At 40.0% G+C, this 13,908-nt stretch overlaps 1 protein-coding gene and 1 non-coding gene across 2 annotated transcripts; both read left to right on the top strand.

Annotated features, from left to right (window-relative positions):
* Nucleotides 1–1,359: 1,359 nt before the first annotated feature.
* Nucleotides 1,360–2,790, top strand: LOC149153652 (uncharacterized). The gene has a single exon (XM_089440470.1). It carries the CDS (start codon nucleotides 1,521–1,523, stop codon nucleotides 2,418–2,420), a length of 900 nt encoding a protein of 299 aa, XP_089296596.1. The 5' UTR covers nucleotides 1,360–1,520; the 3' UTR covers nucleotides 2,421–2,790.
* Nucleotides 2,791–12,798: 10,008 nt separating this feature from the next.
* TRNAF-GAA (transfer RNA phenylalanine (anticodon GAA)) lies at nucleotides 12,799–12,871 on the top strand. Its single transcript has one exon. It is a non-coding gene; the product is annotated as a tRNA-Phe (tRNA).
* The last annotated feature ends 1,037 nt before the right edge of the window (nucleotides 12,872–13,908 follow it).

The raw sequence follows: 13,908 nt of genomic DNA on the forward strand, positions 1-13,908 counted from the left end.
TGCCATAATGGTTGATTGCTCACCTGATGAATATGTGTACTTGCTTAACCTCCTCGTCCTCCTTCTCCGTCTGCCATGTAGGATGTGTTGCATTGGTGTATATATAATACTAAACAATCAAACACACCCTGTTTAATGTTTTGAAATAATTTCTGCATCTCTTTTCTTGTAATCTATCAACCTTTAGCAAAAGAATCTACTCTATATATATATGAAATAATAAATAAGCAAAAGAATCTACTTTCTCTATATATGAAATAATAAATAATGGAACAAGTCACAATGTGCCTTAGAACAATTTCTATCTCCTCTATCTCCTCCCTCATGAGGTATATCAATCGTCGACAAAAGATAGAGCTCACGATTTAGCCCCAAGGATATTGGAATTGGGTCAAATGACATTGCCACAACTTAAGGATGTAATAGCAAAATAGGATAATCATAGGATTTGTGAAACTATGTTTGATATTTGTTACATTTTGATGTTAAAAGACTTTTTTCAGAGAGAAAATCAAGATATATTATATTCAGGAAATATAATGAGCATGTACATATAGAACCAATACACATAAGCCTTCTGTTACAGGCCTGTAACATGAACCATGAGAGGTTATCCAGGAAAAAACAAAATAGCTGAGAAAATATGTCTCCAAAATGATATGAAAAAAGTTCCGCATGGTGCAGCAATTGACATATAAGAAGAAAAGATAGATCCAGATAACTGAAAACATAAAGAGCGGGTCCAAAATTATTCAAGCCTGTTGAAGCATAGCAGATATAACAACCAGCGTAGACGCAATAGGAGACTTGGAATCCTGGAAGATGCAGGCATTCCTCCACTTCCAGAGACACCAGCACGTGATGATAAAAAGAGATCTCCATTCTGGACGCTGTGCACTCCACCACATAAACCCCTCCTGTACAGAAGAGAAAACGATGTGAGGAAATCCATGAGAAACGGAAAGATCATACCATATTTGCGCCGTAGCTGGGCAGTGGAAGAACATGTGGGCATTGGTTTCAGAAGCCTGACATGCTCTTTCTTGTATATTTTTCTACCTTTGTAATGATTTTAATTTCAAACCATAGTGAATTGGTAATAAATCGTAATAATTTCTTAGAGGTTCATGATCAATTAGTACTATAATACCAAGGATATATCCAACAACTTTGTAATTAGTATTATAATACTACGAATATATCCAACCATATATAAACCAAATATACTAATAACTTATAACTCTAACAAAAACCAAAACATCACGGAGAAACATCATAGAGAAAAGCCTAACATTATAACCTTTATCCGAGTAAGCCCAACACATTTCTTAAAATTAAACAATGGTCGATGAAAGTAATCGTAATCTTACAGAAATGAGATTCCGAGTAAATATCGTACCGTAAGGGACTTTTGTCCAACCCTTCGTTCGCAAATAAGATAATCCACACAAGCCCCTGGGACTGGGAGCCTGCTTAAACCCTACCATAAACCCTCCGCAGAAGCTACCGGTGCTCGAACCATGATGCCGATACATCGAATTTTCCTGCGTAAATCAACCTCTGCTCTACGTTTTTGTTCACAAAAATCCACTCCCAACACTATGTTCTCCATTTTTTCCTCCCAACGATCGACCAAGTTGCCCACATTTTCCCAGAAGTTAATCTCGGATCATTCAGCCTTTCTTCCATTTTCTCTGCAGTCCATGCGTCTCAGCACAGCCTCGGGTGAGGAATTGCGAGAGAAACAAGCCGCAGATGAATCCATGAACGGAGAAAAAAAGATAGGCAATGAGAAATCGGGCGCGAATAACTCCTCCGGCGACCAAAGCGCCTCAGACGGCGACTCGAATTCACCCGAAGACGCGGATCAAATATTCCAGAAGATGAAAGAAACGGGCCTGGTTCCCAACGCCGTTGCCATGCTGGATGGCCTCTCCAAGGACGGGCTGGTGCAGGAGGCCATGAAGTTATTCGGTGAAATGCGGGAGAAAGGGAACATACCCGAAGTTGTGATCTATACGGCCGTCGTCGAAGGGTTTTGCAGGGCAAAGAAGCTTGATGACGCCAAGAGAATATTCAAGAAAATGAAGGACAATGGCGTCGTGCCGAATGCTTTCAGCTATTGGATATTGATTCAGGGTTTATGCAAAGACAAAAAGCTGGAGGAAGCCGTTGATTACAGTCTCGAAATGCTTGACCAAGGTTGGCGCCCTAACGTTGCCAGTTTTGTTTCGATCATCGACGGTTTCTGCAAGGAACTAAGATCAGATGAGGCCAAGGGGGTTATTAATCAGTTCAAGGAAAAGGGTTTCATTGCAGACGAGAAGGCTGTTCGGGAGTATATGGATAAGAAGGGACCCTTTTTCCCGTCTGTTTGGGAAGCTATATTTGGGAAGAGAGCAGCGCGTGGCACAATATAGGGTTTCAAAATGGGTTCCTGAAATGAAATAGGATCCCTGAGGTTTTAATGGATCCCTGGGAGGAAGATACCTGATGGACTTGATACTGTACTTTGAATTTTTTTGGGTGTCGGTCAGCCTGTGTTATTTCGCTATATGTTTAGCTGTTCTGGCATCTGGGTACGCAGCTGCTCCATTTCAGGTTTACCAACAGCATCGCAATGCCCCTTTAGGGAAAAAGTTAAAGTAAGATTATTCGAGCGTTGTAGGCTTGATCTGTGGAGTTTCTTTTTTCTTTTTGGTCTTGAATTTACATCTTGTATTTAATAGTGAATGTTGGATTTTATCTTGGTTGCATCAACTGTCAATATTTATCCATTTGAATTTTGCACTTGGTCCTTGTCTTGAAGAACATTCAAAGAATGCCTGTTCAGAGTTCAGGTAAAGTGTTTTATCCATTTGAATTTTGCACGTGGTCCTTGTCCTTAAGAACATTTAAAGAATTCCTGTTGAGAGGTCAGGTAAAGTGTTTGGGTATATGAAGTCAGAAACAATGAGGGTAACATTCTATATTTATGTTCCTTATCGGTGTTCATTCCAACTGATCGTTTGGGGATCACGCACGATGAAGATAGGATTTTTAGGTGTAGTCATTTCGGTAGGAAATATAATATTATTCTTAGGTTTGGGATCTATGCCCACTGCTAGCTTTTGGATTGATTTTCAGTTTTCCACTGCTTTCTATTAACTAATCATGTAAAAATATCGGGGCCATTTTGCAAACATTTGGAGGAGAAAATTCAAATTAAATTTTTTAAGATACCTAAGGTTCTACTTCGAGAGAACCATGCCCTGTGGAGTTTAGTTATCCTCGTTGACTTTACCCTCAATCACGTTAACCAAAACTGTGAGAAGGAAATGGAATGTGATCAGGAGCTTAGCTTAACTTATTGTAAAGTGGTCCTAAATAAAAAAAATATGGAAATTTTTTTTAGGCCGTAAACATTTCAGTCTTTAAAGTGTTCCAGTGGATACTTGAGAAGCATGTGAGTACAGCTTTTTTGTTTTCAATTTTCCCTTACATTGATTGATCTTGGTTGACACACTGTACCGTTCAGTCCAAGTGGCTCTTATGTACGTGCTTTTTGGGTTCTTAGTTCTGAACCACACATATGTACACATTATCTTAATATTTGATATCTTGATCATTTGCCTTCATGAAGAAGCAAATGATATTAGGAATTGAATGGATTAGTGTATGTGGAAATGCCGACCTCTTGAAAGACAGTCAATGCCCAAACTTTGTCATAGGAGGTTTCCTTGATTTTTCTTTCCTCTTTACCTTTTTGTTAACATTTTTTCTGTAATATCTACCTCCCACAGTAAAAACTGTTTATGATTCCGTTATTTTACCTTCTCATTCTTTTTCCATGCCTTGTGAAACCTTATCTGTCTAAAGATGAAGTGTAAGTTAAAAATTTTAAATCTATCATTAATGAGGAATTCCTTTATCTGTTTCAGAAAGATCAACATTTATGTTTGAAATTTGTTGCGTGAAGACATCAGGTCTCACTAACATTGCTCTACATGTCAAGCGATCATATTTAAGGCAATGAGGTGACTGAAAATTGTTGGTAGAATGTGACAGCTTGATGTAGAACAAGTTTATAAGATTCATGAATGATTTTCTTCCATCAGTTGATAAAGAGTTCACTTTTTGTGGATGGTCAAGGCACATTTTTGAACCAACAATAGGCTCAAGTCAAGGTTTCCAGGATTCTTTGTCACAGATGTGGAGGTGAGGGGAAGTATGCCATTCTCAAAATTAGGATTCAGAATTTGTGGATGCATGACATGTAATAACACACATGCACACATACATACAACTATTTTCTAGAGAGAGAGAGTATAATAGTTTTTTTCTCAATGCGCACGAGAGTGCGTAGTCTATAGGCCAAGATATTCCCTAATTTACCAGGATCCAGATCCAGATCTGCCAACAATGGATATAAAAAAAGTATAAATATATCTGTTTTTTTTGTTTGCTAATTTGTCCATGACTTGAGGGACTAGCTTTTGGTTGAGAAATTGCGACTTAGAGGCATCTGTGTTAGTTTCTGTAGCATTGGATGTGTTCTAGCCACAAAATTTGGTGGAGAGGCTAGAATACATGAAATCTCCAAAACCGAGAAATCGTTTATGGAAATTCCACCTAGAAGCATCTCAATTAGATTATTAACCGTTTTTTAAATATTTCCTAAGTCTAAACTTAGGGAATATGGTTAATTAATTAGTATTAATTGAGATAAGGTGAGAATAGTCTAGAAACTCACATGGATCGACTCCAAGATGATCCTAGCCCTTGATTAAGATTTAATCTTGGCCGTTGGAGACCCAACAGAGGATTATAAGAAGAAGTTGATGGGCACTTGGAGAAGATACACCAACAATTCAATTTCCTTGGTAGATCGATTTCCAGAGTAGCAACAATCAGCTGTCGGACAACCAGAATTCGAAGCAGTGAGTGAGGGGCAGAGACACTGGGAGATTTTCTAGATTTAGAGAGGCAACAACAAGTAACAGAAGTGATCCACCCAGAAGCAGCGCAAAGATTGCGCAGAGGTTGACGTAGAGCAGTTCGATTTAGTTGATGAGGAGGTCAATTCAGTTTTTAGAGGCTGGGAAAGTCTTCCAGGGGGCCGGAGAGTCACTTCCAGCTGCAGAGGCAGGCTAGACGACTTGCTTGGAGGCAGAATTGAAGCACATGTGTGAGAGACAACGCAGAAGGGCTCATGCTAGGGTTTGTACGACCAATTTTTTGTAGAAGCCAGTGCCGAGATTGCTTATGGGGTGAGATAATTTTTCTCTCTAATTGTTTCTGTCAGAAACTCGCTGATTGGATTGCCAGTTGGGAATCCATAGATTGTACTCAAATTTCATTGTTGCATAATAAAATAAAACTCTCATTTGCTGCACCGGTTTTCCTGCATTGGGTTTTTCCAGGGACTTTTGTCCAAAAACAAAGGTGTTATTTTTATGTGTGTGCTAGTATTTTCTTAGTTCCAAAGCTATTTATTTTCGCTGTTTTATTTGTAAAGGTTGCAGTGTGTTTATTTCGATGTTGTCCTAGCAATAAACTGAATAATTAATAATTTAGTTAGGAGAAATAATACCAGCTGCTGCAATAGGATTCCAGTTTGTGGAATTTTCAAATGGTATCAAAGCGTGAGTGATTAGTCGGGAAGCTCAGAAGCGGAGAAGAGAATTTCCCTTCTCAGAGGGAGCAACATACCGAAATTCTTGAGGCAACACAGTTCATTGCTAGGCAGACTGAGTTGCTTGGGGAAGTTCAATTTTTCAGTGTAGAGTGCCAGAAAAATTCGACTTTCCAGATTGAGTGATTCCAGCGGGAAGAGAGAGAAACAACGACTCAGTTTTTCGCTGAGCAAATTTCTGGTTGGACGCAAAGGGTTTTGCAGTAGCAGGACCAACATCGGGTGGAAGAGAAAAGTACATACAGAGAGGAATTTCCAGATTTCTCAGAGGGTTTCCAAATCTAGTTTTCTGGAGAAAATTTTATATTTCTAGTTGTAGCAGGCAGTGCGGGTTTTGCCAAAGCAGCAAGTTCAAGTTGCTCGGGTTGCAGTTTGTGTGCCAGTTTTCAGAGAAGGACATTCAGAAAGGCTAAGCGAGTATTCTTAGAGAGCAACTGAAGGCAGAACAAGGCAGACAGTAGCAGTTTTGTGCATTCTAGGAGGGAGTGTGAGTTTCAGAGCTGCTAGCCGAGCAGGAAAGGGAGGAGATTCCTGTTTAGTTCTCCAGTGTTTTGAGTTTCGCAGATTTTGCAACTTTGCAAAGATGACCATACGAGATTGCCAAAGGAGGCCGTACGAGTTAGTCAGAATGCAAATTTGGGCAACAGATCGACTTGCAGTTGTCAGAGACAGGTACCAGAGAAAGTGCGAGTTGTCTAGTGTGGGTTGCAAAGCAAAGAAAGGTCCCAGTAAGGGACAAGGCTCAAAAGGAGATAGTAGGGCACCAGATCCAGGAAGAGGAGGAGTATGAGATGTTGATTTTTGAGTAGCTTGGGAGGTACTCCAAGCCCTAGGGTTCAAGTTTTAGAGGTTGGAGCACCACAAGAGTCACGTGTGGGCTTGGAACATAAGGTTGTAGTTTTGTACCCAAAGGAGTTGGGCCAAAACCATGAGGCATTTGAGCATGAGAAAATTTGAGGTGATAGAGGATGTCGAGACAAAACCAACGCATCGAGAATCACTCAAATCAAAGCTCTAGATTAAGAGATATTAATTTTTGTTTGTCACTGTCATGTTTTGTGCAAGTCGGCTTGGCTTTAGAAGGACTTGTTGACAATTGACAAGGATTCGTTGAAGCCCTCATTGAGTGATATAAATATGAGGTGAGTGAGGCTCATTTAGAGCATCCATGTGCAACATTTCATTGTGAAAACATTACTTGTGGAAGCCGCAACTCAAAGAAGAGAAGGTCGAGGTGCATAAGGGACAGATTTGGGTCCTTTTGTATGATTTTGACAGGGTCGAGGAGCAACAGAGGAATCCGAGTAGATCTGGGCTTATTTGGTGCAAGGTTAAGGTTGGTTTCTCACTGTTTGACTAGGCCGCAGGCCCTGTAGTTGTCACAGAGGTATCGCAGGCTTGTTCTAGGCTTGCTAGGAGGGCCGTAAGGCCTATTTCTCATTGCAAAAGAAGTGGAACAGGCAGCGTGGGCAGGGAGCTAAGGAAAGGAGGGAAACTGCAATGATAAAGAGGACTGTTGCAGTGGTTTGAGAGGGCTAACAGGGTCTGCGTTGATGCCCTAACCAGAATGTTATCCTACAACAGTTGCACCAGCTCACATGTACAAGTATGTTGTTGTTTTCTATGTTGAATTGTTGCTGGATGGGTGGTGCCCAAGTGTGGACAAATTTGCAGCCTGTGGGAGCCAATTGTTGAGGTTGACTTGGGTGGTTGGAAACCTCAATTAGGAGTAGATCTTACAGTGAATTGAAGACAAGAGGTATTGAACATCATTGGTTCGTTGGAGGGCAACGTGCAAATGTCCAAGAGTAGCCCTTGACAAGTTGTCTTAAAGGGAGTGTGACAACTAAAGGTTGGGTGAAGTTGATGAGCCTAATGTGCAGTACATTGATGGACTAGTGGACTGCTAGGTTGGTAGATTGGAGCTCAGGTATTGGCCAACCTAGAAGAGTAGATTGGATCAGCTCGTGTTCATTGTAGCAGAATCGACTTGCAGCAGTGATAGGTGGCAACCCTCCTGGAGACTCTGTGTTGTCTCTTGATGGACTAAGGGGCACTAGAGAGAAGAACAGAAGCGAAGGACCGACAAGACGAGATACGACATAGAGGCTGCAACAATGTCATTGTATCTTGTATTCTTGTACTTGTGGATATTTGAGGGTCATTATCCCTTGTATGGGAGCCCTAGATAGTTATATTATATGTTGATTAATATAACGAAGTTGGGTTGATATTTTGTAAAAAGTTGTCTATACTTGTGCATGTGTGATTTACTGCAATTTATATTTTGCTGTGCAAAGTAGTTTCGTTGAGATTCTTGGTTTGGTAGCATCAAAGATTTTAAGATTCTATCCCAGACACCAAGGTCATGGAAAATCAACATGAGACTCCAGTGTGCCGGGTGGGCATGATCCAGTGCAGAAGCAGCAAGGAGATCAGTGAGACCAGTTCCAGTTGTTGTCGCTGGATCATCACCTTTGCTACAGGAGCCCACAGTATCATAGTAGCAAGTTTAGTGTCAGCCAACGCAATCTGTCATTAGACAATTGCAAATCTCGCTGCAGTCAGTACTCGAGAGACAGTTGCAGTGCTAGATGCAGTGACACAGTCAGTGTGAATTGCCCAGTTGCAGTATGCAGGTGTAGTTCCAGCTAGGAGATTCCCAATGCAGAGCTACGCAGTCCAGTTTCCAGCACAGGAGGACAGTGTGAGTTGCCAAGAGGGAGCAGAGAGATTTCCCAAAGGGAGATTGAGACTCAGAGGGAGGCTAGTTTTAGAGAGAGCAACCCTATGGAAGCTAATTCTTCAGGACCTGAGATATTAGACTCATTATTGCAGTAATTACAACAACAGTGTAGAGGTAGAAACAACAATATGAGTATATCAGAGTCCCAGAGTTGCAGAGTTGGGCAGGATCCTTGAGGTGTCCTCATGGATCGGTACCTTGCTACAGGGGCCCATAGTATTCAGTAGCAGGATGGATCAATGGTAGTTGATGCAATCAGTACCAGAGTGACAGTTGCAGACTAGTAGCAGTGAGATGCTGAGGAGCGCAGAGCAGTGTTGACAGTAGAGCAGGTGGCTCAGTGTAGAGTTAGCAACAACACAGATTCTTCAGTGACAATGTAGATGCTAGTAGCAGTCAGAGACTCGGGAGACAGATGCATCATACTGAACATAGTTGATTCAGTATTTTGGATGCTTCTCAGTTGCAGTTGTTGCAGTTGCAACAACAACAGATGAGAGGGAGTTGCAATGCAGATGTAGTGTTGGCAACAATGTGACAGTTTCAGCAGTAGTACATATGCAACATCAAAGTTGCGCAGTGGTTGGTGGGCAGTATGGCCAGACATCAGCAACATGACAGGAGGTGATACAGAGACATGGTGTTGTGGTAGGATGTGCAGCACTAGAGAGAACACAATCCTCGCTAAGAGGGAGTGTTAGTTTCTGTAGCATCAGATGTGTTCTAGCCACAAAATTTGGTGGAGATGCTAGAATACATGAGATCTCCAAAACCCAGAAATAATTTCTGGAAATTCCACCTAGAAGTATCTCAATTAGATTATTAGCCGATTTTTAAATATTTCTTAAGTCTAAACTTAGGGAATATGGTTAATTGATCAGTATTAATTGAGATAAGGTGAGAATAGTCTAGAAACTCACACAGGTCGACTTCAAGATAATCCTAGCCCTTGATTAAGTTTAATCTTGGCCGTTGAAGAACCAACAGAGGATTATAAGAAGAAGTCGATGGGCACTTGGAGAAGATACACCAACAATTCGATTTCCTTGGCAGATCAATTTCCAGAGTAGTAGCAGTCAGCTGCCGGACAACCAACAATCGAAGCAGTGAGTGAGGGGCAGGGACAGTGAGTCTGAAAGAGATTTTCTAGATCGGAGGGGCAACAACAAGTGACATAGGTGATCCACCCAAAAGCAACGCAGAGGATGACGCAGAGCAGTTCAATTTAGCTGAGGAGGAGGTGATTCAGTTTTTAGAGGTCGGGAAAGTCTTCCAGAGGGTCAGAGAGTCACTTCCAGTAGCAGAGGCAGGCTAGACGACTTGCTTAGAGGCAAAATCAAGCCACACATGTGAGAGAGCGCAGAAGGTCTCACGCTAGGGTTTGGACAACCAATTTTCTGTAGAAGCCAATGTCGGGATTGCTTGTTGAGTGAGAGAATTTTTCTCTAATTGTTTCTGTCATACACTTGCTGATTGGATTGTCAATTGGGCATCCATAGATTGTACTCAGATTTCACTGTTGCATAATAAAATAAAACTCTCATCTGCTGCACTGGTTTTCCCGCATTGGGTTTTTCTGGGGACTTTTGTCCAAAAACAACAATGTTATTTTTATGTGTGTGTGCTAGTATTTTCTCAGTTCCAACGTTATTTATTTTCGCAGTTTTATTTGTGAAGGTTGCAGTGTGTTTATTTCGATGTTTCTGTAGCAATAAACTGAATAATTAATTTATCAGTTAGGAGAAATAATACAAGTTGTTGCAATAGGATTCCAGTTTGTGGAATTTTCACAATCTAAGCCATCAAAATCATCTGGGGGTCGCAATTAGCTTGGGCCACACCAACCCTTAACATGGCTGGATATTTTGTACCCATGGGGTTTTGAACTTGGGACCTACACAAAAGGAATTCCTTAACAGAACACCCTGTCCTCAATTGTTTTACATCTAGTGGGTAAGATAAATATATTTTTATAATTTGGAAAAGAAAACATATATAATTCAAATATATTGCAATAAGCAATGCTCATATTACATTATGATACATATGTATCATAAAAGAAATTTTATCTACGATATGATACATAATACATTATGATTTAATCTCTAATACATTATGATTCAATATAATATGATTTCTATATATATAACTTATTGCACCAAAACATTTTACTTGTCATGTATCAGAGAATGAATCACAACATTAAAACAATATGTTAATTATTTTTGAATTAACAATAAATTGCATGCATAGCACAACAATAAATTGTATGCATATTCTCAGTTTAGGGTTACAATAGAGAACAAAACAACATAATTGTATGAATGGAACAACAGTTTTTGTGCATATTCTTAGTTTAGGGCCACAATATTCTGCTGCTTTTTGAGATTCAGCCCAGAAACTATTTGAGAGGAGAATGAGATTCAGCCTATGTTGCACAAAACAACTTACCTGTAACTAAACTTTGATGAAAAGATGGTTTCAACAAGCAAGCACAAGTAAACATTAACCCTTTTAAAAAAAAATGTATGTTTTGGAATCTTCACTTGCTGGGTGCATCGATTCCTAGGGGGAAGATCCTGGCTGTTTTCAAACTTGGGAGGCAAATCCTAGATGGACCCTGTCGTATCTGGGGATCTGTGGATCTAGGTTGCCTCCAGGGTGCATTATGTAACACAAGATATTACATCCTGAGTCATTTGATGGTAATGTTAAAAATTTAACATTACCATTGATTTCCAGTGTTGCTAGGATTGAGATGTGTGAGGAAAATGCGAGGGGAGACATGCTTTTCTTGGAGGGGCTGTTTTTGGAGGGTAAGGGGCCCAAATTTCCCTCAAAACCACTTCAAAACTCACAAAACCACTTTCTGTTGGGTCCGTGGCTGGCCTGGCAGTGAACCAACGGGTTTATGGGAAAACCAGCCGATTTTGTCATAAACTGGTCGGTTTATGCCCAGTTTGACCAAAAAACTGGCGAGGAGGGCGGTCTAACCGGGTTTTTCTACTGGTCCGGTGGAGTTTGCTAATGAACCGGCCGGTTTGAACCGGCTGGTTTTGAATACTATGGTTCCTGTGGAAAGTGGTTTCTGCATCCTGCTTTCATTGCTTTACATGTGGTACATCATTCTTGTGGCCCTCTTTGCATTTTCTTGTATCTTGCTGACCCTGAATAGCCCAATCCAGTTAGCTCCTTCTAATGCTGATCTGAAAGAGGGAGAGAGAGAGAGGATCAAATAGGAGGTGAGATACTAATGGCTGGATTATGCAAGAAGGGGCAGGTTGGCAGGGGTGATCTCCTCAAAAACAGGAAACAAATATCTGTGGAAGAAACACAAACGGAGTACAATAAGTATTTGTAGGAAAAATTGCCTATGTTAAGCAATGTTTCAAAATTTTTGCTGCTGACTAATCAAGACACATAAAGGAAGTTGGACTCTTATATGTTCAACACTTCTCCCAGTGATCTTAATTAGTTTGCTCGTTGTGTTAGTTAATTCACAATGCCCAACAAATTCCATAATGGATAATTTAGCCATGTGTCCAAAGGCCTCTTTATTGAGGTGGTCATAAATTTACAAAACAAATTTTGTCATCTTAACCTGTTAACACTTGTGAAAGAAGCAACTTGAATTTACTAAAATCAGAGGTTGGAAGAATCCAGGGGGTTTCGGGTTTCTGCAAGGTTTCCCTTGGAATTTTTTTTTTTTTTTTTTTTTTTATATTTATTGATTTGTTTATCTTCTGAACAGAAATTGAGCTCCTTTGGCAAGCTCTACAACATAGATGTCCTGACAGACGAAGAGATGAAGGACACCATTAAGGATGGAAGCATCTGCACCTGCTCAAGCCCTAAATTTTGTTTCTTAAACACCTGAGTCTCGTTTTCTATGGTTATGCTGTTGAAAGCCCGTCTGGTTAATGATTATAAATGTTTCTATTCTAAAAGTTTATACTTTGTTTAGAAACACAAAGTTCTCCGATTGCATAGCTCAGATTAGAAGAGAATGTCCATGGGATTTTCACTCTATGTCCATGGGATTTTCACTCTTATCTCATCTTTTTGAAATATCACTTCACGGGTATTGCTGAGCAATTGTAACTTTGTTTAACAAAATATGGCTTCTTGGTTTGTTTAAAAAAATGTTTGTAACTTTCTTACATCCTCCTTTTGCTTATCTTGTGCTTTTGTATGCTTCACAAAGCGCAACAAGTACATGTGGCTTTTTTTGTCACACCTTTTTTTCATTGGCAGAATAGATTAGTTTTAAAGATAACTAATGAAACCAATCCAATTGATTTCCGAGCATGTTGTTGTTGGAAGGAAAAGCCATATCTGGAAAAAACTTTCTTATTTCTTTTGCAAGCAGATATGCGGTACCGGGATAGCTCAGTTGGTAGAGCAGAGGACTGAAAATCCTTGTGCCACCAGTTCAAATCTGGTTCCTGGCAAGATGTCAATATCCATGTCTCCATATCCATCTATCTAGATGTATATCAACATACGGAGACACCCCGATCAAAATAGATAGATGGATCAATCTGTTCTCTCCCTCTTCTTTGCTCATATTGTCCCTCTCTGTCCGTTCCGAGCCCTCTCGATTCAGAATTATAGTTGAGGGTGTCAAGAGTTAGGTACATCTAATCATTTATGTAATTGGATCCAAAACCCACTCACTGAAGGGGCATGATTGAAATTCAATGGTCTATAATTTCTCCACCTTCGCTTGCATGACTGACACAAATATGGTTCCCAACCCTACCTTGCCCTTCTCAAGGCATCATTTTGATAGGCTAGATTTGTCCAAAATTTAATCCAGGAAGCCTGTCTTAATAGACTTAGATTTTTCATGATAATTTTTCTTCTTAATGTACTTTACACCACATTCCTTTCACTGGCTGCATTCATTTGCAGTACTCATGTATTAGCCATGGTTTCCTCGCTTTCAAGATTTTCAAGCATCAATTGGGAAATCATATTAAAGTCTCTTTTCTCCCTTTTCTTCTTGCTTTCTTATTTATTCACTATTTCAGCAGGTTGTGAGCTATAAATATTCACAAAATATTTTCCTGCCATCACAAAGGGAGTACAAATCTTGCTGATCTCCAGCATCTTTTGAGAGAAATATGTCTTAGACAGCAATGTTCTCAATGTTCACAAAATCTGTCATTTCCAAGCTCCAACAAGATCACGGTGCCCACATTTTTCAAGTATGTTCTTTCTGAATTTTTGTTTTGAAGTGCATTTTTAGGGGCTCTGGACTTTGCTTCTAGAGCTGTAGGAGCTAGTTATAAATTATTGAATTTCAGCTGTCTTGTTTTCTTGCACACATTGTACCACATTATGAAGTTTAAAATTTTCTTCTCTCTTGTTTGTCCCGTGCCAGAGAAAGCTCATTTGACCTTCCCCATATTGGACAAAATATTTTGAGTAACAATGTTACAGTAAAAAATGTGAAAGATCCCCTATCAGCTTCATTGGTTGCACT

The sequence above is a fragment of the Pinus tabuliformis genome, chromosome 9, assembly GCF_031772625.1.
Source record: "Pinus tabuliformis cultivar Carrire ecotype Pingquan chromosome 9, CPIR1, whole genome shotgun sequence".
Classification (NCBI taxonomy): Eukaryota; Viridiplantae; Streptophyta; class Pinopsida; order Pinales; family Pinaceae; genus Pinus; species Pinus tabuliformis.

Excerpts from the sequence above, each read along its gene's own strand:
- LOC149153652 (XM_089440470.1), top strand. The coding sequence starts at position 1,521 with ATGATGCCGATACATCGAATTTTCCTGCGTAAATCAACCTCTGCTCTA.